The sequence below is a fragment of the Dipteris shenzhenensis genome, chromosome 4, assembly GCF_047967505.1.
Source record: "Dipteris shenzhenensis isolate YYH24624 ecotype China chromosome 4, Dip_SZ_1.0, whole genome shotgun sequence".
Taxonomy (NCBI): Eukaryota; Viridiplantae; Streptophyta; class Polypodiopsida; order Gleicheniales; family Dipteridaceae; genus Dipteris; species Dipteris shenzhenensis.
The window spans coordinates 53,590,294-53,617,523 of NC_141599.1; the positions used below are offsets into that span (position 1 = coordinate 53,590,294).

At 44.2% G+C, this 27,230-nt stretch overlaps 1 protein-coding gene across 1 annotated transcript; it reads left to right on the forward strand.

Moving 5' to 3' along the window:
- The first annotated feature begins 1,820 nt into the window (after window positions 1-1,820).
- Window positions 1,821-27,230, forward strand: LOC147903045 (urease accessory protein G-like). The gene is made up of 8 exons (XM_087374138.1): window positions 1,821-1,933; window positions 2,019-2,180; window positions 2,622-2,813; window positions 2,941-3,001; window positions 4,180-4,381; window positions 10,170-10,291; window positions 10,533-10,637; window positions 26,589-27,230. The coding sequence occupies exons 2-8, from the start codon at window positions 2,041-2,043 to the stop codon at window positions 26,670-26,672; spliced, it is 906 nt and encodes a 301-aa protein (XP_087230264.1). The 5' UTR covers window positions 1,821-1,933; window positions 2,019-2,040; the 3' UTR covers window positions 26,673-27,230.

The following is a 27,230-nucleotide window of genomic DNA, read 5'->3' on the forward strand; positions in this document are numbered from 1 at the left end:
TCCACACATTTTGAGGTGTTTTTCAGGCTATTTTGATGTTTTGAAGTAGTTTCATCACTCTTTGTACTATTTTAAGGCTTTTAGAGACTACTCCTTGTTGCTTCAAACTTGTCTCAAGCAGTATTGTGTAAAGATATCCTTTATTTTGCTCTCTTGGGTGAATTTCCAATCCATTTAATTGGGGAACTTGGTGTGTTTTTTGAAATAGAGATAAAAAATAGTCATTTATTACTTGTTGCTAAGACAAGAATATTCAAAGGGGAGAACTCCTAGTTTGTGGAAGATTATTTATAGTCCTTGTTTTAGCTATTCTTGGTGGCATTTATTGTTTTTGATCCCATTTGGGCTATTTTAGACTATTGGTTGAACCATAGAACCAAAAGCCACTCCCACGCTTACTATAAAAAGGATGCCACAAAGCCTTTCAAGAAAGGCAAGTGCCATGATTGCAAAAAGCCTAGTCATCACATCAGTGAATGCCTCAAGAGACTTGTAAAAGAGAAAAAGAAAGAGTATGGTATGGAAGTTTCAGGCTCAGCTTCTCATGTTGTTCTAATGATACTTCGACACATTTTGTTGAGCATGATTGGGCCTTCTTTTCTTGTAGCTATGATGTTTCTTGGGAGTCATGATGCATTTTCAACATGAATGAGATAGCTGAGACATGGTACTTAGATAGTGGTGCTTTTTGCCATATCATCTCACATAAGTCTTTCTCTGATAAGTTATCTAGTACACCAATTGGTAGGCCAGTTTCTTGTGCCAACGATTGATCTTATCTAGTTAAAGGGATTGGAGAATTGTCACTCACAGCTATATATGGTTTAGATCTTTGCATCTAGGTTGCTTTTTTATGTCCCTGGGATTAAGAAGAATTTACTGTCTATCTCTTGGAGAGGTTACCAAGTCATCTTTCAGGAATGCAAGAGGAGATTGGCTCCATTAAGGAAAGCCATACTTAGGAGTTGGTGGACATAACTATTGACAAGAAGCCAATTGGCACGAAGTGGATGAACAAGCTCAAGAGAAAATAAAAAGGTTCCATGCAAAGCTCATCTCATGGCAAAGGGCTATGCATAATAGAAAGGCATATATTATTATGAAACCTTTGCCCCCACTTCTCATATGAACACCATTAGGTGTGTGGTTACATTGGCAAAATCTCATGGATGGAAGATCAACATCAAAATTTCATTCTTGAATGGGGAACTTCAGAAGGAGGCCTATATTTCTTAGCCCATTGGATTTGTGGAACTTGGAAAGGCAGATACGTTATGCAAGCTAAGAAAGGCCTTGTATGATTTGAAGCAAGCTTGGTATGCAAAGATAGATGCCTTTCTTAGTTGCCAAGGATTGCAAAATAGTCCACATGAGAGCACCCTTTATGTTAGGAAGGCGGGGAATTGCTCATCATTGTTCTCTATGTCAATGACATGCTACTGAATGGTACTAAATTACAATAGAAATTTAAGAGGTTAGATTTGGGCATCTAGATTATACAAGATGATAGAGACATTGGGTTGTTATAGTCCAAGTGTATTGGTAAGCTCCTACAATGGTTTGAATTTTAGAATTGCATGCCCATCTCGACTCCTATGGAATGGGGCTCAAGCTATACATTCACGATACCAAGAAACCTTTTTGATGCCTTCCTCTATTTATTGCTAGACTTGCCTTTTATGACACATGGCAACCAATCCGCATCCTTTAAGAGTCATCATACCATTTCAATTTCAAGGTGTGTCATAACAAAAATGGGGCTCTAAAACATAATGCCAAGAACTATGAAGTATATGGAGCTATAATGATGAAAACCATTAGTCCACACTGGACACGTGATCCAAGTTCATTCTGGTGTGCCTTGTCATACGGATGAGCTTGAGCGACTGAAGTTTGAACTGCCATTAATATCTAACACGCTAGGCGCTTCTGGGTGCTCTTCGATTCTGATGCTCCGTACATCCTTAACTTCAAGAGTCCGACTCCTCTGATCGCTGACAGTTCTGTTGTGGCAACAGGATTGCTTCCCTGTCCCAAGAGATGGAGAATGTCGTTGCACATCACTCTCCTGATCTCCACGACCACGACCACGACCACAACCACGACCACGGAGACGGCCACCATCACCACCACAACCATGACGACGAACCGGCCCACCCTCATGACCACGAACATCCTGTGTAGCTTCTTTTTCCCAGTTTCACATTAGCCTACCCATAGAGCATATAGAAGCGCATATGATATAGATGCAAGTAATCCTCTCCTGCACGTTCAAATACGTTATAGTAGAACACGGAGCGACCGTGGCACTATTATTCATCTAGTCAACAAGACAAGTGCGAGTCAAGAATGACAATATCCACCCTGAAGATAGGATTAACAATCTGTTTCGATTGGAGTGAAAAAGTTCTAGTTCAAAAGCAAAAAAGCAAAATTGCATCATAGTTTTATTGGTATGCAAAAGCTCATCATGTGACCTCACAAGGAACCGAATGAAGAAGATCTAATCAAGATTTTGTAGATTGACACTCTTTGAAGTTCCATATCTTGTTTTTGTGCTACATGGAGTTTAGGCCTTGAACGCCGAGTTTTCCTTTTGTTGAATTGCAAACCTTTTCCAGAAGTACGGATGCGGCAGGCTACTGGAGAGGCAAAGACGGAAAACTGTACCACTCACATGATGGATTAGCTCCCCATACGCATGAACCGTTGGAATCACCTGGATATTTTACAAGAAGAGCTCAACGACTTGCAAATCGAGATTTCAAAGATCGAGCTTTCACTGTTGGAATTGGTGGGCCAGTTGGGAGTGGGTGAGTGGTTTGTCCCTATCGTGCTATTAGGAGTCTCCTGGTTTATAATCAAATCTGTTGATAGCCAAATTTTTGAAGAGAATCGTCTAAAGCTAAACCTTCCTCTGTGATGCCCCAAAATTTCCAGGAAAACAGCTCTTATGTTAGCCTTGTGTATGGCTTTGCGTGACAAGTATAGCATTGCAGCAGTAAGATGCTATCCTTTTCCAGTTAGATTTTTGGGGTTTTTTAAACAACAAATCTTATACATGTCATTTTCAGTTTTCCTCATAATGCTCTCTAATTTTGCGAGAATTGATATTCATTAACACGCACATGTGTGCATGTATGCCTATCCATGCATGTGTGTGGGCAGTGTTATGCTCTCTATGCATGAATGTTTCTGGGCGGTGGTCTTTTTTCCCCTTTTGGTCACACTTGTTTAGTGCAGAGAGACTGCCGTAAGATGGACCTAAAGTTCTATCTCTAGCATTAAACATCCTTTGAATGTGAACGAAGGGGCATTCACACGTGTTAAGAGATGACTATAACTTAAAAAGGCATCTTGAGGCCTATATAGGTTTCTTTGTTATATTCCTCTAGGGGATAATGTCGATCTTTTCACTATTCTCAATGCATGCAAAGCATCCTTATAATAACATCATTCATACAAAGAGGCTTGAGGAATTTTAAAAGATTAATAACTAGGATGACTTTTCAATGTGGCCTAAAAATAAGGAAAGATGTAGGCAGAAATAAGGAAAGATGTAGGCAGAAATAAGGAAAGATGTAGGCAGAATTGTATCTGGCAAATTTTGTGGGGAGATCATTTGGCCATTGGTAAGTGATTGGAAATGCCTTGTATTCTTTGTCACTCTGCTTTTGCAAATCATGTTGTAAGTGACAGAATTGACCTTCTATTCTTTATTGCTTTACGTTTGCAAATCATGGTGTATTTGGCAGTCTATGCAAGCTGAAATGGAGTGCATAATATGTTGAAATAAACTATTAGAACATTACTATATTCAGAAATGATGCCAATCATCCCGTCCAAGACAAGAAAGCTTGCCACACAATTCATGTAAGTGCCATGGTAGATCATGTTAGCAAATTCACGCTCATGTTTTTGACAAGGTTGATAATCAGATATTTCAAGGGAACGAAATCCCAAATACTGCTTATATTGTTGTGGGAGTGCCAGCAAGAATGCATAATTAGATTGCAAGCTAATCATGCTCCATATCAATTAAGGGTACAGCGCATCAGTAAGAGGCAAGGCCAATTTTCGTGTTCTACTCAATCAATCAGAGCCATAAGCTACTCCTTCAGAAAAAGTGTCCATGCATTCTATGTTTGTCACGATGGTTTTGATTCCACTGTCTTGCAGGTTACAAATGACATTTTCACTCGAGAAGATGGTGAATTTTTGGTGAAGCATGGTGCTCTTGCTCCTGAGAGGATAAGGGCAATAGAAACTGGGGGTTGCCCACATGCCGCTATTCGAGAAGATATCAGTATCAATCTTGGTCCTCTAGAAGAACTTTCAACACAGTTCTCAACTGATATTTTATTATGTGAATCTGGAGGAGGCAAGTCTCTTTGATGTAGCTCACTTTTCTGTATTGCAAATAATTTGACTGGAAGCCTTGGGGACTGGGGCGGGGGCGGCGGGAGGGGGCAGAATTTTTCAAGCTCTATGCGTATGTTGCAAACTCTCGGGAAAATAATTAAATGCTAGACTTACGAGATGTGACATGGCAGGAGCAACATAGTGCGAGTTATCTTGTGCTGTCATTAATAAAGCCTCTTTTGGTAATGAATCGGCCCCCAAAAGAGGGAAGACCATTGCCTCCATAGAAGACCAGAGTCACTTTTGAGATTTGGGATGGTTTGCCTGGATAGAGGCATCATGACAACCCCCCAATGTGTCTATGTGGTCCCATTCATAGGTGCCGTGGGACCTTCGTTAGTGGAAATGGTTAATCCTAGAGTCAAAGTAGAAAATATATGACGTTTGTGTATAGCGACCAGGACATCTTGTATCGTGCAGTATTGTTTGCAGACTGCAGACACTAGTGGCTGTTACAGGGCTGGATGGAGCTAAGGGAGAACCTCAGGCCCTCTATTAAGTTCGTGGAGCTAGCACCTAATTTTATAATCCACCCAGGATTTATTTCAGTTCTCTTGTTTCAGATTCATTATTTTGAATATACGTATGTATGTATGTGTCTATCTATCTGTCTATCTAAATCCAATAGCATACCCAAGCTCATCCTGTAAAGCACAGTGCAGTTGTAATCTCATGGTATCACCCACAAGGTAAAAACCTTACTCTCCATTTTGCATAGAACAGACTAGATGCTATGACATCTGTAAGGTGTGATGAGTTCCCAAGTGGAGATGTATAAACACATGCTTTCACATGTACATGTACATGTCGACACACATTGACACACACGATCGTCCACTTTGGTGGTGAAGGGCATATTTATTCAAGATGAAGGCTACCACATGGAGAGCAGGCTATTAATTCTTAATTCAAGCTATAACTAAGCTATGTGCTAGGTAACTGCATGATCTGGATCTACAAGATGCGAGCTTAGAGGACACGTGGCTGGACTGCCATGTGTCAGGCCATGGTTGCATTTTTGGTTAGCTCCTAACGTTGACTTTAGGTGGCCTCAGCTCTGCCGCAGGTCAGCCATTCTTGGTCAGGCTTGGTAGGGGGCAGCATGGCCACGAGGCAGGTCGGCTATGCGAAGGGGGAAGACTGGGCTGACTCAGTTGGCTCATCATTCTGCCACTTTAAGGAGGGTTTTCATACCCTCACCTCCACGTTCCATTTTAACACCTGGTAGGAGTTATGAAGTAGTCTAGAGAGACTTTGGAGAGCATAACCTTTTCTGAATTTGTGTTTCGTTCTTCCAAAGTGGCACATAACATCTGCTTGCTACTTATTTTTCATATTTTGGTTGCTATATTATTTTACTTTGTGCACATGTTATTAACATTGTGTGGGGATTTTCTTTTTGGCAGGTTCTACACTCATCTTTTATGCATACATCAAAGCAACATTTGAAAACCGCAAAGAGGTTTAGGCTAGTGCATGTGGTGGGTCCTTGCTTTTGTCGTTAGATCCTGACAAAGGCTTGGGAGTTGTACAAAGACTCAACCTTGTCGTACGAAGAGCACCATCGAATCACCCCCCACTTATCAACATGCACAAAGAGTCCAAGGCCTACTCATTAATTCATATTTACTGTGATCATCCTTCCTTGGCTTGAGGGTGAGCCTTGATGGTGATGGGGAGATACTATGTCTAGGAGGGGACTCAAGGCCATTAGTGTACGTCAGTTCAATGAATACGATCTCCGGGACATTTGGCCAAATTCTTAGGCCTCTATTCTAAGTTTCAAGCCTTAGAAAGTCTAGGTCAACCTCTAAGTTATAGATGTAAGGGTAGAGGGGTCATTGGGCAACTTTTTTAGAGCTCTAGCCTCTAGTTAACTTAGTCTAATCTTTAAAGGTTAAATCTAGTCGTGTGTGTAAAGGATTGCAATTGTTTGTGGTCATAAGTGTGGTGACTTTTGAATCTTTGTAAGAGGCATAGCCCTCATGATATGCTTGTAGCCTTTAAGTCAGTATGGTTTGCCTTGTCCAATAGGTGAGTGCCATCTCTAGGGTGGTTAAACAACGGTTGGTTTGGCCTAATTTTGTAAAAAGGCCTCTTCTATGGGCCTCTTTTTAAAAATAAATCCATGCGCAGCTTCTATTCTTACGTCTCTCCTTAATGTGCCTTCTTTCATTTTTCTTCAGTTGGTATGAGAACCAAGGTCAAAGTAGCTTTTGGTTGCATACTACAATTGTATCAAGAAATCTATGCTCAAGTTTCCAAGCATAAATTTATTGAACTGCATGGCTGGTAGCAGAAACGCAACAGTTGTGGACGCAGTTTCTTTTCTTTTCAAATTAGCTTCCTCATTAAACCCGCACCCCAAAACTATATTCTAACCTGATGGCGACCTGTGGATCTCTCCGTGTGTTTCTTGCCCTCCAAGCAAGCTCTGCAGACTCTGTCAGTGCCTGTAATTGGTGGAAGTCCATCCACCGTCTTTGATTTCTGCATCATCTCTGTCAAGGTACAACTTTGAGCTCCCATAGTCCCGATGCACTAATAACATTGAGCTGGCATAGCCCATCTTCCCCGACTCCTTGAGCTACCGCCTCTCCAGTTTCCTTGGATCTGAGAGTGGCCTCCTTGTCATTGAATAGCACTGGCATCTTGTGCTTGCCCATCTGACTCACAGAAAGCAAATTCTTGCAAATACTAGGCACGTCAAAGTACACATGACATTACCTTTTCCTCCCCCGAGTTAGTGAAGAATGGTATGCTGCCTATACCCTTCATAGGGCATGTCCGGCTGTCCCCCACCGTCACCTTCGAATCGGGATGAGTACCTCCATGGTTTTGAACCACTCTTTACTGTTGGACATGTGTTTTGAAGCCTCAGTGTCCCCCGCCTTGCCCTCCCTTGCTGTGTGAGCGGAGCAGTGCTCAATGATAACAAAGAGCTCATTAGTAATTACATTGGCTGCAATCCTTCGGCTTTCCCTTGCTGGGATTGTCTTTCAATAGAAGTGCTTTGTCATCTTCTTTGTTGTACAGCTTCTCTTGATCCTCCTCTTGCAGCAGCAAGGGTCCAAGCTGTTCAAACGTAAGAGGTTTGTTCCTCTCTCTTGCTGTGATAGTCATGACGAAGCCCTTGAAGCCCCAGCATGCCAAGCGTCAGCAGCACCAGCTGGCTAGAATCCACCTTTTGACCAACTGAATCAAGTTGATCTCTTACCACCTTGACGGATGAACAGAATCTTCCTCATCCATGCCCATGTTGAAGAGTTAATCTTGAAGATTCAGAATATGAGACATGTCTATCTCATATAGATCCTTCAGAGTGGCTCACGTCTCTACCGGCGTGTTTGTCATCTGGATGTGAGGAATAATCACACCCACCGTGATCAATGCAAGGGCTTGGGCATCTTTATCCTCCCTTGCTTCAAGTTCATGTTCATCTACAGGCATAAGGATCTTCCCCTTGCTGTCCACAGTGTCCTTTGGCTTTTCCTCCATTCCTGTTGTGAACTTCCACAACTTCCAAGCCACTAGATGACTGGATCTTCACCTTCCAGATAGGATTGCTTGTCCCATCGAGTTTCCCGGACTCTCCGAAGTTAGGGATAAATGAAGAAGCAATATGAGTGGAGGACAAAGGAAGAGCAGTGGCTGAAGAGGCTGTTGAGTTCAGCATCTCTTGTTGCAATAACACTCAGCAAATCTGCAAATAACTCTTGCTGTAAAAAATGATAGAACTCTGCGCATACGTGAGTTGAATCGGGTCTGCCTTTGTGCAGAGGGACTCGTTCCTTTGATGTGAAAACCTAGAGCACCTTGCCCTGATACCATGTTGGAAAGGGGAGGTAAGACTCACTCAAACCTCACACTCTTTGCAGATAATACTCAGCTCAGCTAATCCCACAATGATTGAATACCTCACTCTTGAGTACGAACCGCAAATAGAACAGAGGAAGAGAGAGAGAACTCTGAATATATTCTTCCACCAAACAGTGGGCAATACACAGCTCAAACTGAGCACAAAATATCCAGCAAAGGGGCTGGCATATAACAGTAGACAACTCCCTGCCGCAGCCTTTGATAAAGAGGCTTCAGTGGACTGAGATGGAAAACAATGGAGGGGAATGGGGGTTTTATATAGGGGCTGGATGCCTCCTGAAGATGACTGACCTGCTGGTCGGTTTTCCCTGACTGGGCCGACCAGCCTGGTTGGCTGGCTGACCTGCTGCCCAACCCCCTTGGGCAGGCCTATATATAGGACCTTCCATGTGGCTCATTTCTTGCTGCCGCCTGTGCCTCAGCCAGCCCGTACTGCTGCTCCAGATCTGCACCATATACCCTCCTCCTCAGACTCGTATGCCCCCTATGTCCTCCTCATATGGGGGCTCACAGGTGGGAACATTGACTTCCAACACCATCCTGAGGTTTTCCCACTCGGTTTCCTTGCTGGGTATTCCCTTAATAGGGCTGGAATCTGTCCCGTTTTCTTCTTCCTTATGGTCATTTATATCCTGCTCCAAAGCATCCACCATCCCTTCACTTAACTTCTTAAACTCCTGGTTGTTCAATTGCATGTGCATGGTCATAGTGGAGGTCTGTTCCTTGCCTTCATTCTCACAGAGGAACTTGGAAGGTGCAAATACTCTAGTTCAAGTGTGTGCACATGAAGCTCGAAGACTGTCCAATAAGGGGTATACAGGTCTATTCCAACCTTGCTCTGATACTCGAACACACATGCACAATGCCAGTGCATTATTGAAGATGGAAAAATTCCAATCACTAGCTACAATGCTCTCCTAATTGTGGAAAAGAGTGCACAAAGAAAACTGTAGCAGGATGTGGCAAAGCCATGCATGATTGACCAATGAAATGGTGCCATGTGGCACCTATCCCTTCCATCCGTGAGGGATATATGAGGCATTCCACATCATGTGGCCCCTTAAAATTAACACGCCATGCTATGACTTGGAGTCATAACATGTGATCCTCTAGACCCTAAGGTCTACCTGTCACTCTCGGAATCTTTTTGATAGTTTAACCACCTGACTACCCAAAGGGCAATTCAATGAGCTAAATCCATAGCTAAGCACTGGTGAGCTGAGTCTAGCCAGCAGAGGGCGAGTCAGAGGGAGAAGAGGAGAGAACTGAAGAGGCCAGTGTCAGGCTCTTTTATTAGTGTAACGGAGGTGCATAGATGGATAGAGAAAGGTACATGTTACCAGGGAGTGGCAATGGCTGGGGGGAAATGAGTAGCGAGGGATGGGTGAGGGACAGGGAGAGAGAAGGGAGTGAGAGGGGTGTGAGGAACTTCCAGCAAGGAAAGTGTATGAGAGTTGGGTGGAAGAGAACAGTGGGATTCGAAGGACAGAAAATATATCAGTTAAAGCGCTTTTCACGGTGCTAAAATAAATGAGCCTACTTACCACATGCACACCTAAACTAACTATAAATAACTCAATCTTTATTCACATCTGCTGTATTGAATACTCTTATTTGCTTGCTTACTCTTGACTGCTAGCTTACTGCAGATGTAGAAAAATCTAAATTCTTGGAATTTTCCATTTTGATAGGTCCAGGTTGATGCAGTGGAAAGATATTTGAAATGTAGACTTTTCCCCAACCAAATCTGGGGTGCTTCTTGATATGATCTTTCCAGTGGGTTATGCATTTTGGGATCTGGATGGATAAATTATGAGTGTTGGATTATGTGGCCTCAGCTTTGTCTTCTCTTTCTTCCTGGTTTACAGATAACTTAGCTGCCAACTTCAGCCGGGAGCTGGCAGACTACATTATATATATTATTGATGTTGCTGGAGGTGACAAGATTCCTCGCAAAGGAGGCCCGGGAATCACTCAGGCTGATCTTTTAGTAAGATTTCTCTGTTTGTTTGTTGCTTTTTGGGGGGGGGGGGAGGTGGGTTTCCTGCTTCATCTGGGGATTGTGTCATGCAGACATAGCATTGCAATTGTTTGCTTTAATAACACCTTCACTCGAGCACAAGTTTCACCTCCAACTTGCAGAAATTGTCACATACATGTCAGTGGATATGCTTTACTGATAAGTTGCAGAATGTGGTGCGACTTCTAATTCACCTCAAATTGGAGAACAGGTGATCAACAAGACTGATTTGGCAGAGGCTGTGGGCGCAAATCTGAAAGTAATGGAGCAAGATGCTTTCAGAATGCGGGATGGAGGACCTTTTGTATTTACGCAGGTATAATGACTCTACAACTTTTGTGGATGTGTATCCTCACACAGCCAACACATGCGAATATTTTCTGCTCTTGCTGCATCTGATCAGATGAAATAGGATTGCAAACTGCCAGAGCTTTCGTAGCTTTGAGGAACGTGAGAGTCTTGTAGGACCCATGGTTTTGAGTACCGTACCTTGCTTTTAAACCTCATCCAAGTGGAGCTCAAGGAACATCAAGATCCAAAGGACTGAAAAAAGAGAAAAGTCCTGAGATTTCATTAAATCATTAGATGGTACATTGTTTGGAGATTGTCTTTTCCAGTAATTGCATGAAGGTTTTTTTGAATTTGTGTTAAATCAGTCAAGTCAAGGAAGATGTTATTCAGTCCAGGAGATCTTTGTGAGATTTTGTCTATGTATCATTGATATTTATGTGTCTTGATGAACAGAGGAAAAGCTGAACAAGCTCATAACACCAACTGGCAAATGAAGCAGTTGAAATGTGATGATGCATCTGCATGGAGGGAGTAAATATTGAAGTCCATGGAAGAGCATTTCAACTACATGCATCCAATCCGGGATGCATGTGGATTTGCATGCATTAGTAGGCATCAGCCTTATGATGTGAGACCTATCAGATAAGGGAAAGAAGAGGCCATAGACAATCACCCCCTAGGATCATAGATAGTCCTGGAAGGCTGACAAGGGACCATGTGACCAGCCCCTATGTCCAGCTAGGTACAGGGGTCTCCAACCCACCGCCTCCTAGCCTCTAGAGGTCCTCATTTCCCAAAATATGGTCAGGGGATATGATGACTATTACACCATTAGAATTTAGATAGAATATCGATCACACTAATGTGCTTGCACTGTATGGTGACTAATTCGCCTGCTATATGATAGTTCACGTTTTTCATTCCTTTTCTGCACATAATTTGGGCACAATAACACCTTTACAGGCCTATGTCTCCAATGTTTCCTCTAGGCAAAAGCTAACCTATCTGAACAATAGGGGATACTTATCATCCTAATGAGATACATTCCAGGTCTTTGAATGTTACTTTCAATTTATGCTTTCCATTGTTGTCCATATCCTGCACTTTCCTTTCCATAGCTGCAAATCAAAGCTTGAGATCTCGGGTTTCCTATTCTAAGTAATAAACTTGTTCTTGCGGGTCTGAAATAATCTTCCTCTTTGCGTATGGGGTGGGCGTCGGGGCAGCTGCCATAGCTGAGTAGAAAAGCCGGTTGGTGGGAGTTGAGGCCAAAGTGACAGCAGAAAAAGTCTTCATTTTTTGTGATTCCATGATGGCCTGCAGTTCTTAGTTGCCCCTCCATTGATGCTAACCACAGAGTTGGGCCTGGGGCTCAGCCCAAATGTACTGAAGCTACCTACTAACTGTGAGAAATGATTTGGACCTGAAACTGGCTGGTGAACTGAACTGAACCGGAGCCTGCGCTGAACTGGGACTGCTACGAACGAGAACCTGCTGCTGCTATTCGCTTCTACTGGTGGCACGACTTGGAGCTGGAGCTAGAGTTTGGAGGCGGTACAATCCTATTGATGACTGAAGTTTGCTGTTGGTGGTACGACCCTACTAATGCGAGTTATTCTAGCTGATTCAGCCTTCATTTGGTCAAACCGCCTGTTTTTGGCCAAAACCACCTGCTGCAGTTGAAAACTGCTTTTTGGGCAGTGAGGTTTTGCTGATCCACAAATGTTTTAGCATATTCTTGGTCTCGTGAGCAGGGTGAATAGGTCTGTGCAAAAATCGTCACCAAAAACAGCAGTTTCAGTAAAAAGCATTTCTGGTTTTGGGAAAACCACTAGCAGTTTTGCAAAACCACTAGTCGTTTTGCAAAGCGCCTGCAGATTTGAGGCGCCCTGCTTCTTTATGCTGTACTGGACCCTCAAAAGTCAATTTCCAGCCAAAACCACCTCGAAATCAGTAAAACCACATGTAAATCTGCAAAACAGGATTTTTGCAACATTTTGGGGTGGTTTCCAATTGCTGCAGCTGTTCTGGAACAGGCCGACCTGTTTTTTACCGATTTCAAGCTGAATCTTGGTGTATATCAGAAAACCACTAGTGATTTTGTTCAAAACAGGGCGGTTTTATGGTTTTTGGGCTTACAGAGGTGTAAAAATCCAGTGACTTGCAGGGCAAGCAAAGGCAGCTATTCTTGGCTCAAGTGGATTGGTGGCTAAGCCAGGGCGATTGGAATCTAGTTTTTCCTGCTTCCTAGCTATCCACACACCTTCCGGGAGCCAGTTTGTCATATCTGCCATCACCCAAGAGCCTTGCTAGGTCCCAGACATCAATATCACACTTCGCAGAGGCTGCTAGAGGAATTCGCACTCCACTAGGACCATCCCGCGAGCTGATCTGTGAAATCATAATTTGACTAGGAGCCTTCCAAGGCAGGCAGCCAGTGATTGCACACTTTTTTCAGGCTCTCCTCTGCTTCCAGAAAGGGCGATTCACCGTTTTGCGAGTTTCGAGGGCTGACCATAAGATTCTCCATTTGCAGGAGCTGCCAAGGCTGTTCAGAGATTGCGCAATTTGTGTAGAGAGGCCTTCTGGTCAATCGTTTTTCAGTTTCACACTGGTCTGGGCTGCTTCAGTGACCTCCAACAAATCGCCTTCTGGATTTTTCATCTGCTAGGTCATCCGGGTGCTTCCGGGGTTGGCGAATTTCTCTAGCAGGCCTCCAGACTTAGCGATTTTGCTCTAGCAGGTTTCCAGGGTTGTCTTTGCTGATTTTCACCTGCAAGGGTGCCAGAGAACTTGCCCAAGTAGATTGGTTTTCATGCTTGCTGCTCTCCCAGGGTTTCCCAAGCTTTCCAATCTGTTGATTGCTTTTCGGGAGCTTTCCTATGGCCTCAGAACCTTAAGATCCTATTGCTTTGTTGTAGCTAGACTATCTGTCTACCAGGAATAGCCAAGTGTGGTTGTTTTGCTGGCCTCTGTCTTGCCAGGACTCCCTTGACGGGTATCGGAGCTGCCAAGACAGATTTGGCTGATTTCGCTCCTGCCTCCAGGACTCCCCTAGTGGGTATCAAAGTTGCCAAGTTAGAACCCTCAGCCAGAATCGAAAGAAGGGCTGCCATGGAATGTTGCATTGGACTGGGATGCCTTTTCTATGATTGCATAGCAGGACGGAAGTGCCTATGAATGGATTATTCAGTTGGCTGTTTGTGGGCTGATGCACTCTGGGTGCTATTCTTGTATTTACATGCCTTCTGAATAAAAGATAAGAAATACCAAAAGGGGCCAACAATCTGGTGTCCGGTGCAATCTCTCTCTTAGGTGTTGTGTTCTAAGTTGATTTGGATTGCTGTGGAAAATTCTAAGTGGCTGTAATTTAAGTGTTTTCTGGTTATTAGCTGTTCACTGCCCTTTGGAGATCCCAAGGGCCAGTTACAAACGATGACCTCCGAGAAACTCCAAAAGAAGACCGGAGTCAGACCTGCCCCCCCGGGGCACTTCTGGGGAGGGAGGGCCTCCCACAGCTCCTCATCCGTGAACAATGTCTCTAACTGTTTGCTCACGTTCATTGGGTTCACTGATGGAACCTGGTCCCAGACGGCCTCTCGGGCTAAGATGACTCAGGGGGTCTCCATCTATGATTGGAACAGTTGCCAATAGAAGTTTGTGATCATCTCAAGGATCTCCTGTGGGGCCGAGTGCATCCATCCATGCTCATCCTATAGTCTCTGGAGCTGAGTCCCTGTTGATTGAGGCCCTACAGTCTGTAAAAACTGCATGGTCATCCTATACACTTGTTGAACCACTTGGCGCGAGAGGAATGGTACGAGAACTCTGCTCGACGGACCTCCGTGGCTTGGAGCTCTAGCCAAGGCACGGTCTCGGACCTGGTGGCTGAAAGAAGCGGCCACCCGTTCCGTACATGGTCGAAGAGGCTGTGTCGTGGGAAGATGTGGTTTGCCTACAGGGGGGAGTCTCCGCCTTAGGGAGGAAGGTGGGAGAGAGGCCCAGGCTTTCCCTCTGCCCGCCCGCCTGCCCGCGAACTAAGGGGCCGCCTCCTGCCTCGAGGAGCTAGGGGTGGAGGCGGAGGAAGGGGAAGGGCCTCATGTGAGGTAAAAGGTGGAGCGGGAGGGGGTGGGGCGGGGGAGAGGAAGAGGGAGGGGCGGGTGGTGACAGATGCTATAGCAAGTTGTGGGGGTGGAGGGGACGGAGGATGCGAAGGAGGGGTGTAGGAGGGAGAACAGGAGGGGGAGGACGGCTCACCGAAGAAGAGGCTTTCATTGAACCTACTGCAGCTCCATTGCCTTTGTGTTGCACTAGTGGCTGTGGTCTCGGGCCCTCTTCTTGTGGCGGCGGGGGCTTGGTAGATGGGATGGTTGATGCCGGAACCTTGGAGGATCCCGCCTCATCTTGCTAAACTTGTGTGCTCGAGGCCCCAGTGCCCTGTGGGTCCTCCGGAAGGTAGAAGAAAGTCTCGTCCTTTGGCTTGCGGGGGGGGTGGGGCGCTCCTTGGGTGTACATCCTGTGCCTGGGAAGGTGCCTCGCTCTCTTCCCGCAACTTCTCCTTTGCCTTGGCGTGTCTCCTGTAGTTTCGTTCACCATGCTTTCTTCCACTTCCCCTCAGATGGCTCCACCCAAGGGGTATGGGACTCATGATGCTGATGCTGTTGATGCTGGTGCTGTTGGCTATAAGCCTATTGAGGTCTCGTTGGCTGTGTCGCACTCTATGGTCTCTAGTGCATCTGCTGGTAGGGGGGCGGGGTCGTCTCTGACCTCGAGGGCAATCCTGTGTCACATGCACCATCAGCAGTCAGTATCTAAGGCACTGGCCCGAAGGCCCTGAGATCTCTATCCTCTGGCGTAGCTCCCCCCCGGGTAGTGTCTCGAGGTAGACTTCCTGTAGGAGTGACTCTGGGCACTCCACCACTAGCCAAAGTCTAGGGACCCCGTCCTCTGCTACAACCGCAGTTGCGGTGTTCGTTGGGGACTCCAACATTATGCCAAAAGCTGAACCAACGGACATGAGAATGGCTTTGTACTCTCTTGGTAGCCCCAGGAAGCGGAGCGTCACCAAAAAGCACGGCACAGGGTTTGTCATGTCCATATTCTCCACCGTAAAACCATGGTACCAGGGAAAAATATATACCAAGTGCGGGCCGAGGAAGATCGGAGTCTTCTCCACAAGGGTCAAGGGTAAGTGCAGCTGTAGGAGAAACACTCCCCTACTGTCACCACAATGTAAATATCCTAAGTCAAAGTACAGTTGACCATCTATTTGATCATAATTAAAGAGTTTTATATGTGTTAATTATGGTCAAAGAGTTCTTTTAATGGTCAAAGAATTGACTACGGTCAAAGATACTTGACTCTGGTCAAGTAAACCTGACTTCGGTCAAGGAGACTTGGTTTATTACCAAGAGGGTTAACTACGGTTAACCAGAGAACCACAGGGCTGACTACGGTCAGAGAGTGTTGACTTCGATCAACGAGACTTGGCATACGCCAAGAGGGTTAACCACGGTTAACCAAGATGTGCCAATTTCGGTTGGAGAGACTTGGCTATAATTAAGGCGCCTCGACCCTTGGTCAAAGCTCCTTAATTATGATCAAGAGTGTTGACTTCGGTCAACCAGAGAATAAATATATATTTTTATATTTGTTTAGGTTTGCACATGTATTCAGTGGGGACGCCCACCGTGACTAGAATTAGTCCACAGTGTGTTATTTGCATGCAAAGCGCTAACAATTAATGGGTGCCATGGTGGTGCGCTTTAATTAATTGTTGCAGGTACTAGGAAGAGTTATTTTCCTAAGCGCTATGGGAGCCTAACAAGCATCTAGGAGGTGGTTTCGTGTGACTAAGTGCTTTGAAGACTCCAGAATGGCCCTTAGTGGCATGTAATAGGACTTAGTCTAGATTTTAGACAAGTGGCATGTTGCCAATTTGAAATGAGCTTGAAGCTCTTGTAATGAATGATTTACGTTTTGGATTTTTATGTATCAGATAGCTCTACGTTGAACTCTTGTAATAGATTCTCTTCAAGAAATAAAATACCTTGGGGGGGTCCAGCCCGACATGTTGTCCTGGGCCCTAGCAGTGTGTAGAGAGAGAGAGAGAGAGAGAGAGAGAGAGAGAGAGAGAGAGAGAGAGAGAGAGCTCTACTGAGTATTTCTGCAGTAAATTCAGAGCATGAGGATCTATAGAGAGAGAGCTAGTGAATTGCATTGGTATCAAAGCCAAGGCTCATAGCCTTCTCAGGCTGTGACGATCCAACAAGAGAGTAAAGATTCGATGTTGATTCCGAAGAAAGGATGGCGTTGGCCCAAGAGGTGGCAGCTGGAAGGTTTGGGGCTTCAAGTGTGAAGGGACAGAAATGCTTACTTCGAAGCCTATGAATGCACGAAAGCCCCTAAGTCCAGATTGATCAGTTGCTTAAAGGAATTGCCTTACGCACGAGTGTACATCTGACGGAATAGAAAGGATGCCTGAGAGCGCACATCTGATGGCAAAAGAAACGGCGAAGGGGTATCAGGGAATAATATTTCCGTCGAACGGCGAAGGGGTATCAGGGAGGTCACTAGATGGCATGCCTAAAGGAGTTCATGGAAGTTTTCGATGTCCTTGTGATGGCACAGAACAATGATCGGGCGCGGGCGTGGCACTCTGCACAGGCACATTGACGCGATGGTGCGACGACAGACGTTACCCAAGAAAAGTTTCTTTTTCATCGTTGATCATCTGCGCTGCACACAGAAGGCTCCAGCGAGGCGCGACGCGTGATGGTCTCTGAGGCGTGATGCTTTCGACGGAAATTCTTGCCAAGGTTTGGAGAAGTTTGCAGAGCTGACGTGGCGCAGGAGGACACGTGGCGTTGACGTGGCAGGCCTGACAGACAGCTGACGTGGCAGCCAGCAGGTCCAGCTGACGTGGCATCCACACGTGCAGTAGATGATGTGACACTGACACGTGGCAGACAGCGCACTAGATGACGTGGCACTGACACGTGGCAGCCAGCCTGGCAGGCCAGTGGTTAAGTTAACCCTGGTACAGTTAATCCTGGTTGGTTGACCTGTGGTTAGTGAAACCCTGGTTAAGTTAACTACAGCTAGTTAACTCTGGTTAGTTGAACCAGTATCTAGTTAGTTCAACTTTGGTCCAGTTAATCTGGCCTAACCAGACCAGTTTGGTTGGTGTAACCAGTCCAGTTAGTCTAGTTGCAGACTAACCAGACCAGAACCAGTCAGTCTGGTTAGAGTAACCAGTCAGTTACTTCATCTGGTTACTGTTCACCCAAAAAAAAAAAAAAGGGACAGTTGCAGAGACTGTTTCTGCTAGCAGATTTCACCTGCCTGTCAGACTTTTACTGTCAGAAAAGCAGAGAAAACAGAGATTTGCAGAAAAAGAGTATGCATGCCTTTGAGCAGTGAAAAGAGGGAAAAACAGATGCTTTTTGAAGTCATTTGCAGTAGCCAGAAAAGGGGCAATATAGTCGTGGATGCTTTGGCAACTGTGTGGGTATATGCCTTGAATTGACAGCCAGTACTGGCATAGATTGTGAATGCAAGACACCCCTTGTTGAGGTGATTTTTCTCTTTGAAAAGCAAAGGCAGTGTGCATCAGCTGCATACATAGTGTGTGTGCGAGAAATTTGCAGATCTCAGACGAGTTGTAAGAAGGTGGTTCAATCACCTATCCAGTGGGATTCACGAGATAGGGATGCGCATCCAAATCAGAGAAGTGTGCAACAAACTCAGCAAGAATTTGAGCAGATGGTACACACAGGTATACAAGAGATGGAAAATCTCAGAAAGGATCCAAGGGCTCAGCATTTGTTTCAAGCAGAAGCTATGCCTAATGCAGTATATGACATGCCAATGCCAGGCCACTATAAAATTGGTCGACATGGAAAGGCATAGAAGAGAAGAAGTAGAGAAGCGCATGAAGGTGTAATTCATGCCATCCATACGTGGAAGCACTATCTTTTGGGTGCAGATTTTACTGCTAAAACAGATCACCAAAGTCTGAGATACTTTTTGACTCAAACCAAGCTTTCCGAGAAGCATATGAAATGGATAAACATGCTGTCAATGTATCATTTTCAGATTGTCCATACCCCAGGAATTCGGAACAGAGTGGCAGATGCCTTGTCCCGAAGACCCCAGGTCAATAATGTGACTATTGCTTATCATCAGGACCTGGAAGGCATGAGGGAGCAATATGCTAGTGATGTAGATTTTGGTGAGATTTTACAGCAAATGCAAGAGGGGCAATCCACCAGTCACTATTCCCTGAAAGATGGGTATCTAATGAAAGATGATTGCCTATGCATCACCCAGGAGATGATAAAAAAGATTTTGGAGGAATGCCATGCACCTTCCTATGCTGGACACAGAGGAATTACGGCAACAACTCTAGCACTAGAGAGGTATTTCTTTTGGCTAGGGATGCGGAAAGATATACATCAGTTTGTTACTGAATGCCTTACGTGTCAGAAAGTGAAGTATGATAGATGGAAGGCACCTGGCCTACTTATGCCTCTTCCCGTGCCTCAGGCACCATGGGAAAGTATTACAATAAACTTATTTTTGATTTGCCAAGATCAAAGTCAGGGAATGATGGGATTTGGACTATCATTGATAGATTCAGCAAGCAAGCTCATTTCATTCCGGTTCGCAAAACCATAAAGGCAGATCATATGGCTAGGCTTTTCATGGCACAGATCTTTAAGCATCATGGTATGCCTAAGTCCATTGTTAGTGATCGAGATCTCAAAATGACCGGTCTATTCTGGAGAGCTTTATTTGATAACATGGGGACGAATCTGAATTTTTCTTCTTCTTTCCATCCCCAGACAGATGGCCAAAGTGAAGTAGCAAATTTTACATCATTAGATATGCTGAAATGCTACGTGGGTGACCAAGGTTCAGACTGGGAAAAGTACCTACCATTGGTAGAGTTTGCTTACAATAATACAGTGCACAGCTCTACAGGGAAAGCCCCCTTTGAGGTCATATATGGGAAGGTGATTTTGCCACCTATATTGAGGACCAAAGATGAAATATTTGCAGCTGATCAGTTTGTGAGAGACCTCCAGACAGCTTACAGTCAAGTCTGGACAGCAATCGAAAGGTCTCAAGAGAAACATAAAAGAGCTGCAGATAAGCATAGGAGACAGTTAGATCTCAAGGAAGGGGATTGGGTACTTTTGAAGTTTGAAAAAGCTAGGCTCCGCAAGTTTAAAGGCAAACAGAAAGTGTATGCAAAGTTATCTCCCAGATACTATGGCCCTTTCAGGGTTACAGAAAGAATAAATGAGGTTGCATACAGGTTAGCATTGCCAGAGCATTGGAGGATTCACAATGCATTCCATGTGAGTCTTCTAAAGAAATTACAGGGGCCAGAGCCTACAGAACCAGTATCAGAGGATCCACCAGAAGTGGATGAGCTGGAGGAGGTCCTTCAGCCAGAGCAAATTGTGTACCATACTGTACGAAAAGGCCCTCAGGGCAAGGAGTTTTACAGGTATCTTGTAAAATTCAAGAATTATACGGCCTTAGATGCCAAGTGGATGGACGAAGACATGTTATCCGATCATCCACATCTTTTGGATGTTTACAAGGAAGCTTTTTAGTTGAGGTCAACCGAATAGAAGCCGAGGGGATGTCACCACAATGTAAATATCCTAAGTCGAAGTACAGTTGACCATTTATTTGATCATAATTAAAGAGTTTTATATGTGTTAATTATGGTCAAAGAGTTCTTTTAATGGTCAAAGAATTGACTACGGTCAAAGATACTTGACTCTGGTCAAGTAAACCTGACTTCGGTCAAGGAGACTTGGTTTATTACCAAGAGGGTTAACTACGGTCAACCAGAGAACCATAGAGCTGACTACGGTCAGAGAGTGTTGACTTCGATCAACGAGACTTGGCATACGCCAAGAGGGTTAACCACGGTTAACCAAGATGTGCCAATTTCGGTTGGAGAGTTGTGCCAACTTCGGTTGGAGAGACTTGGCTATAATTAAGGCGCCTCGACCCTTGGTCAAAGCTCCTTAATTATGATCAAGAGTGTTGACTCCGGTCAACCAGAGAATAAATATATATTTTTATATTTGTTTAGGTGTGCACATGTATTCAGTGGGGACGCCCACCGTGACTAGAATTAGTCCACAGTGTGTTATTTGCATGCAAAGCGCTAACAATTAATGGGTGCCATGGTGGTATGCTTTAATTAATTATTGCAGGTACTAGGAAGAGTTATTTTCCTAAGCGCTATGGGAGCCTAACAAGCATCTAGGAGGCGGTTCGTGTGACCAAGTGCTTTGAAGACTCCAGAATGGCCCTTAGTGGCATGTAATAGGACTTAGTCTAGATTTTAGACAAGTGGCATGTTGCCAATTTGAAATGAGCTTGAAGCTCTTGTAATGAATGATTTACGTTTTGGATTTTTATGTATCAGACAGCTCTAGGCTGAACTCTTGTAACAGATTCTCTTCAAGAAATAAAATACCGTCGGGGGGGTCCAGCCCGACATGTTGTCCTGGGCCCTAGCAGCGTGTAGAGAGAGAGAGAAAGAGAGAGCTCTACTGAGTATTTCTGCAGTAAATTCAGAGCGTGAGGATCTGTAGAGAGAGAGCTAGTGAATTGCACCTACCATAGATGGTGATCTCCTGGATGTGGTCACCCTCCACTGCTAAGCTCGCCTAGAGCCAATCACGGATCTGTTGCCTCCTAGGAGTAAGGCCTACGATGCTGCCTACCACTACTTTGTCCTAGAGTGATTGAACTGCTTTTTCAACCTGTTGCTTATATTCCAGAGAGTGAAGGACCTTGACGGTAGTGGGATTTGAGGGTGCTGCCATAAGAGCCCCTCTAGCCAGACTAGGGTCACTACCAAGGAACGACTACTCCAAGATAATGCAATGTAACCACTAGGAAAATTTCAAATTCAATGTGCAGAAAACAGGCCAAAACACTCTCAGATCTTTGCCTTGGCCCATGGAATTAATTGCACTGAAGTGTCTACAGTTTTAATCCGTTTGAGGCCAGGTTAGTCACCGTAAATTCCTAAGAAGTAGAAATTCATCTCTCCGTGACAGACCCCCCTCTTGAAACGAAGCAAATGTCCTCATTTGCTGGTTCAAAACAGCAAGCACAAAAATCAGAAAACTGAAAATACTTAGTGGTAGAATCTGCCAATATTACAGGTTTGTTCAGATATGTGCTTGAAACATCAGAAATGCATAAACAGCATTAGAAAAATCAGAAAATATATACAAGGTATGGCTTGGTAGAGCTCGAGATAACCAGCCATTCCATATATATAAACAGAAACCGACAATGACTAGTACACTGATCGAGAAGTCTCGCGGTAGGTATACCGTTAGCAAGCGGCACCTCGGGTGAGACTGACAGTGTCACCAAGGGACCTCTAGTGGGCTGAACCAAGGGAGTGGAGGTGCTACCCCCCTCTTGAGCATCAAGCAATGCTCCAGACCAACACTCTACTGATCCTGAAAGCCACAACCGAAACTGAAAAGTAGAGTTGCATCAACAGAGGTGAATCTGCCAGTTCACCCTCCTCCATCCACATCACATCCAAATAGCGACGAGGAAACTCTACCACAGTGTGCCAATAACTGTTCTGGAATCAAGATCTCGTACTGTCCCTCTGTCTATGGCTGTTCCTCATGAGGCATATACTTTGGCAGATCCTGTGCTTTCACTGCACATCTTGATTGAATTCTCTTAGCAACCACAGGCCTCACCTCTTGAGAGCGATGGTGATATCCCTTATCGCAACATCATCCAAAACAACCACAGGTCTCACTCTCTTGAGAAAGTTGGTGATGTCTCGACAACGGAGCCACTGTAACTCTCCAAAGGGCAATGAGCAGTTGATAAATTACAGCCACTTAGAGCTTTCCACAGCAATCCAAATCAACTTAGAACACAACACCTGAGAGCTAAATTGCCCCCACGGACACTAGATTGGCCCTAAACTTAGCGTCCCTTTCGGTATTTCTTTATCTTTTATTAAAAAGGCATGCAAATACAAGAATAGCACAACAATGCATCAGCCCACAGACAGCCAACTGAATAATCCGTTCACAAGCACTTCCATCCTGCTATGCAACCACATAAAAGGCATCTCAATCTAGTGCAACATTCCATGGCAACCCTTCTTCCTATTCTGGCTGAGGGTTCTAACTTGGCAGCTTTGATACCCACTAGGGGAGTCCTAGCAGGAGAGAAGTGTCTTGGCAGCTTTGATTTCTGTCAAGGGAGTTCTAGCAAGACAGAGGCCAGCAAAACAACCATCTGGCTGTTCCTGGTAAACAGATAGGCTAGCTGCAACAAAGCAATAGGATTTGAAGGTTCTGAGGCAGTAGGAAATCTCCCAAAAAGCAATCAACAGATTGAAAAGCTCGGGAAATCCTGGGAGAGCAGCAAGCATGAAAACGAATCTCCCCGGGCAAGTTGCAGCTAGCCTATCTGTTCCTGGTAAACAGATAGGCTAGCTGCAACAAAGCAATAGGATTTTAAGGTTCTGAGGCAGTAGGAAATCTCCCAAAAAGAAATCAACAGATTGAAAAGCTCAGGAAACCCTGGGAGAGCAGCAAGCATGAAAACGAATCTCCCTAGCATAATGACTGTCTGCCAAGCAACCCTGGCCGTGGTGTTTGTCATGCCGTCTGAGTCGGCCCAAAGGAAATTGCGCACCAGGCGCCTTAGTTGTCCCATGCAGCCCCCATAAAAGCACCAGCAAGAAGCAATATACCAAGCCGTAGCTAAGAGAGCCTGGTTGGCTACGAGACCCCTCCTTGCTAGAGGGAGTTTGACCGAGCTACAATATAGAAGCTTCCACCGCACACTCTTAAGGACTGCGGCAATCTGCTGCTCCGTGGTGATGTTGATCTCCACCTGACAACCCAAATATCTCGCTATCTGCCCTCGCAGGATCCTCTGAAAACCAAAGGATGCTCCCCAATCTCGAACCTATGGGACCTCCTCCATCCCTGTGAAGAAACAAACCGACTTGGTCCAGTTGATCCGAGCCCGTGAGGCCTCACAATAGATGGCCAAAGCTCCTCTAACTGCCTCCAGGCCCCGGCTACAACGAGGAAGAGGAAGGGGGCAAGGGGCAGCCCTACCGTACCGTTTGGGAAAGAGGGAAAGCCTCACCAAAGTGGCCACCAATGAGCATCTGGCTCGAGCTCCCTGCGTAAAGGGCTGAAATCCCCCGGATCTGCCGGTCTCTGAAGCCCAACCAGCACATAGTGCCCTCTAGAAAGGACCACTCCACCTTATCATAAGCCTTCACAAAGGATAGCTAGGGGCTAAGACTCCTCCCTGGCCCAATCTATGGTCTCCCAAAAGGTGAAAATGATGTCTAGAATAGGTGTCCCTCTGTGGGTCATGATGCAGTACGGAACTGATCAAGTAAGTTGATGCAGGCTGGCCTCTGCCAGGCTTGAGGGTTTTATTTCCGGTAGGATTAATAGGAGTTCCTTTTTTTGTTTTAAAAAAAACCGGCTAGTTGTTGCTGCCAGTGCTACCTTTTGAGATATATATATATATATATATATACATATACATATACATATATATACATATCTCTCTATATATATATATATATAGAGAGAGATGTATATATATATATAGAGATATATAGAGATATATATATATATATATATATATATATATATGTATATGTAGATGTATACGTATATGTATATACACATGTACATATACATGTAGATGTATATGTATACATATACATATACATATACATGTACATGTATATGTATATGTATATGTATATGTATATGTATATACATATACATATACACGGGAAAGCAAAACGTGGGACGGGTTGAGGGCACGTGAAAGTGAGGCGGTGGAGCATGAGGTGAAGGCAAGAGATGGAAAGGGAAAATGGTGGAGAACAGGTGCAGGTCTAGATAGACGCAGAGGCGCGACGCGAAGTGAGGCCTTAGGGCAGAGGAGAAGGCGTGAGGAAGAAGAAGAAGAAAAGAAGAAGGTGATGACAGCAAAGGGGATGAAGGGACGTGTGATGAGACCGAAGACCGTGAAGCCTAAGGGCTTGCCCAGTGGGGCGTGGTGCAAGGGGATAAACGGCGGATGGCCCTGGCATGTATATGTATATGTATATATATATACATGTACATGTACATGTATATATATACATGTACATATACATATACATGTATATATATACATATACATGTACATATACATATACATATGTATATACATATACATATACATATACATATACATATGTGTATATGTATATGTATATATACATATACATGTATATATACATGTACATGTATATATACATATACATTATACATATACATGTACATGTATATGTATATGTATATGTATATGTATATGTATATGTACATATACACATGTATATGTATATGTATATATATATACATATACATACACACACATATATATATATATATATATATATATAGAGAGAGAGAGAGAGAGAGAGAGAGAGAGAGAGAGAGAGAGATAAAGATCTATGGGACTAGCGATCACTATCAACAAGATAGTGATCTATTACATCCGGTGAAAGAAAATATCATACACTTGCTATGTAGCTAGTAGTTGTTGAGTTAGCGTGTCTGCTAGTGTTCGAAATCTTCTTATAGATTACTTCCTAGCTTTGCAGCTGGCTGATCTAATAGATTTTATGGTGATCACATCTTTCTCTGATGTGTGCATAGGTCCGACATCTTAGGAGTATGTGCTGTTCATTTCCACCTCCCCTGTGGGGCAGATTTTGCGCATTCTTTCTTCCCTTGGGAACCTAGTTCTTGCCCACCTTCTCTTCTCCACTTCTAGATCATGTGATCTGGTTCTCATTTGCATATTAGATGCCTCTTTCCCAAGGTATTTTTGCATCCCATAGCTGTGCATTGGATTAATTTCCTGTTTGTAGATGGGGTCTTGCCATAATTTTTGTAGCATCTTCTGTGTTTCTAATTCCTTGATCTCACATGCATCCTCTGGTATATCAGCAGCCATAATTCCAACCATTTCATCCCATCTCAGGGCCATCCAGTGGTTTGTGTAGCTTCCAATGCCTCGTGAGGTATCTTGCCGGCATCCATCTTCTCAACTTTGTTGAGGTAAGCCATGAATTGGCATAATGCCTCCCCTTCGAGAGGCATCATACCCGTCTCAGCCAGTAGGATGGGGTAGGGAATGGAAGGTCCATTGAGAAACCAGAAAGGTTCGAAGAAATTAGATCTAACTAGTTCTTGCTTTGAAATTTGAGGGATTAGAAAAGCCAAAAACATGGGAATCACAACGAAAGACAAGACTAATGTCTAAAAACAGGAACAGAGAATTGTCTAATCCAGCTATTTGTCATAGAATTGGTTCAAGAAGCCTTTGTTAGAGGGCAAAGATGCATGCTGCTGAGATGAGCTAACCTTCCCACTCTTTTGTCTGAATACTTACCTCTGTCGTCCTTTTGTATAGCTTGGATGACTTGGGCTAAATGAGTCTGTGCTGTGTAAGAGTTCCCATGGAATAAGTAATTCTAGTGACCAGCATTGAAGATTTCTACTGGGAAGAGCCCAAAGAGAGGTCATCCTCACAAAACCAACAGAGGATGACTCAAATAAAAGGACCATAACTCTTCAAAATGACTTATCTTCTTCCTGATATGAAATCGGTGATCTGGAACGTTCTCAAAGTGAATTGCAAAGTCATTCTGTGTTTACTCTTCAATTGAAATTTATTTTATGCTGTCAATGGTTTTTATTATATCTCATGTTTATGCTGGAATATATTCATGGCCCACATTAGCATCTGGCTCTCGTGTAGGAGTGTGGTTTATTCACAAGCATATTTAAGTTGTATGGTGACATGCAGAACTGTATGCATTCGTAACTATTATACTTACTTGAGGATTTTACATGTATCATAGGTGAAACATGGTGTTGGGGTAAAAATGATTCAAGATCATGTTTTGGGAGTTTGGGAGGAAGCAACTGGACAAAAGCGCAGGTGAAGCAGTTTAGGTGGGTTGTAAGGACCTGAAACCTGATAGGGATGCCTTTCTGTTTAAAGGACATTGCTTATGGCCTTTACAAGGCAACCTGTTGATTCCCCCTTTTGGTTAATTTAAAGTTGCGCATTGGATTTGCTAGCATTGGGCACTTGATTAAACTGCAATAAACGCCTTTGAAGTGAAAGACATGGAATTGCATTAATAGGATAATACGTAGGCCCAATGGATTTTGAGATGCTGTTGTGTTTGGTGGCCTGTCTGACGATTTCAGCATTTTACAATTCTCAAAGACCCTTGCGTTAGCTGCGCTTGAGTTATTAGAAAATTTTGGATTGTTCAAACACCAGACCTTTTGGGTGTGTTTCGTTTCTGACCTGTCAGCTGAGGTCTAGAAAGACTGCTTTTTCATGACTTTTGATGGAGAGAAACATTGAGTTAACAAGGCACTGGGGTCCTAACACCATGTTATAGCTTGTAGGCAGTGTGTCAGCACCGGTTCTTTAAGTCAAAGTACATCAGTGAAGCCTGTGCTAACTTTTTTTTGGTGTTCTTTGTGTA

Excerpts from the sequence above, each read along its gene's own strand:
- LOC147903045 (XM_087374138.1), top strand. The coding sequence starts at position 2,041 with ATGGAGAATGTCGTTGCACATCACTCTCCTGATCTCCACGACCACGAC. Across the intron at positions 2,181-2,621 it reads CATGACCACGAACATCCTGT|AAGTACGGATGCGGCAGGCT; the intron begins GTAGCTTCTTTT and ends AACCTTTTCCAG. Across the intron at positions 2,814-2,940 it reads GGTGGGCCAGTTGGGAGTGG|GAAAACAGCTCTTATGTTAG; the intron begins GTGAGTGGTTTG and ends CAAAATTTCCAG.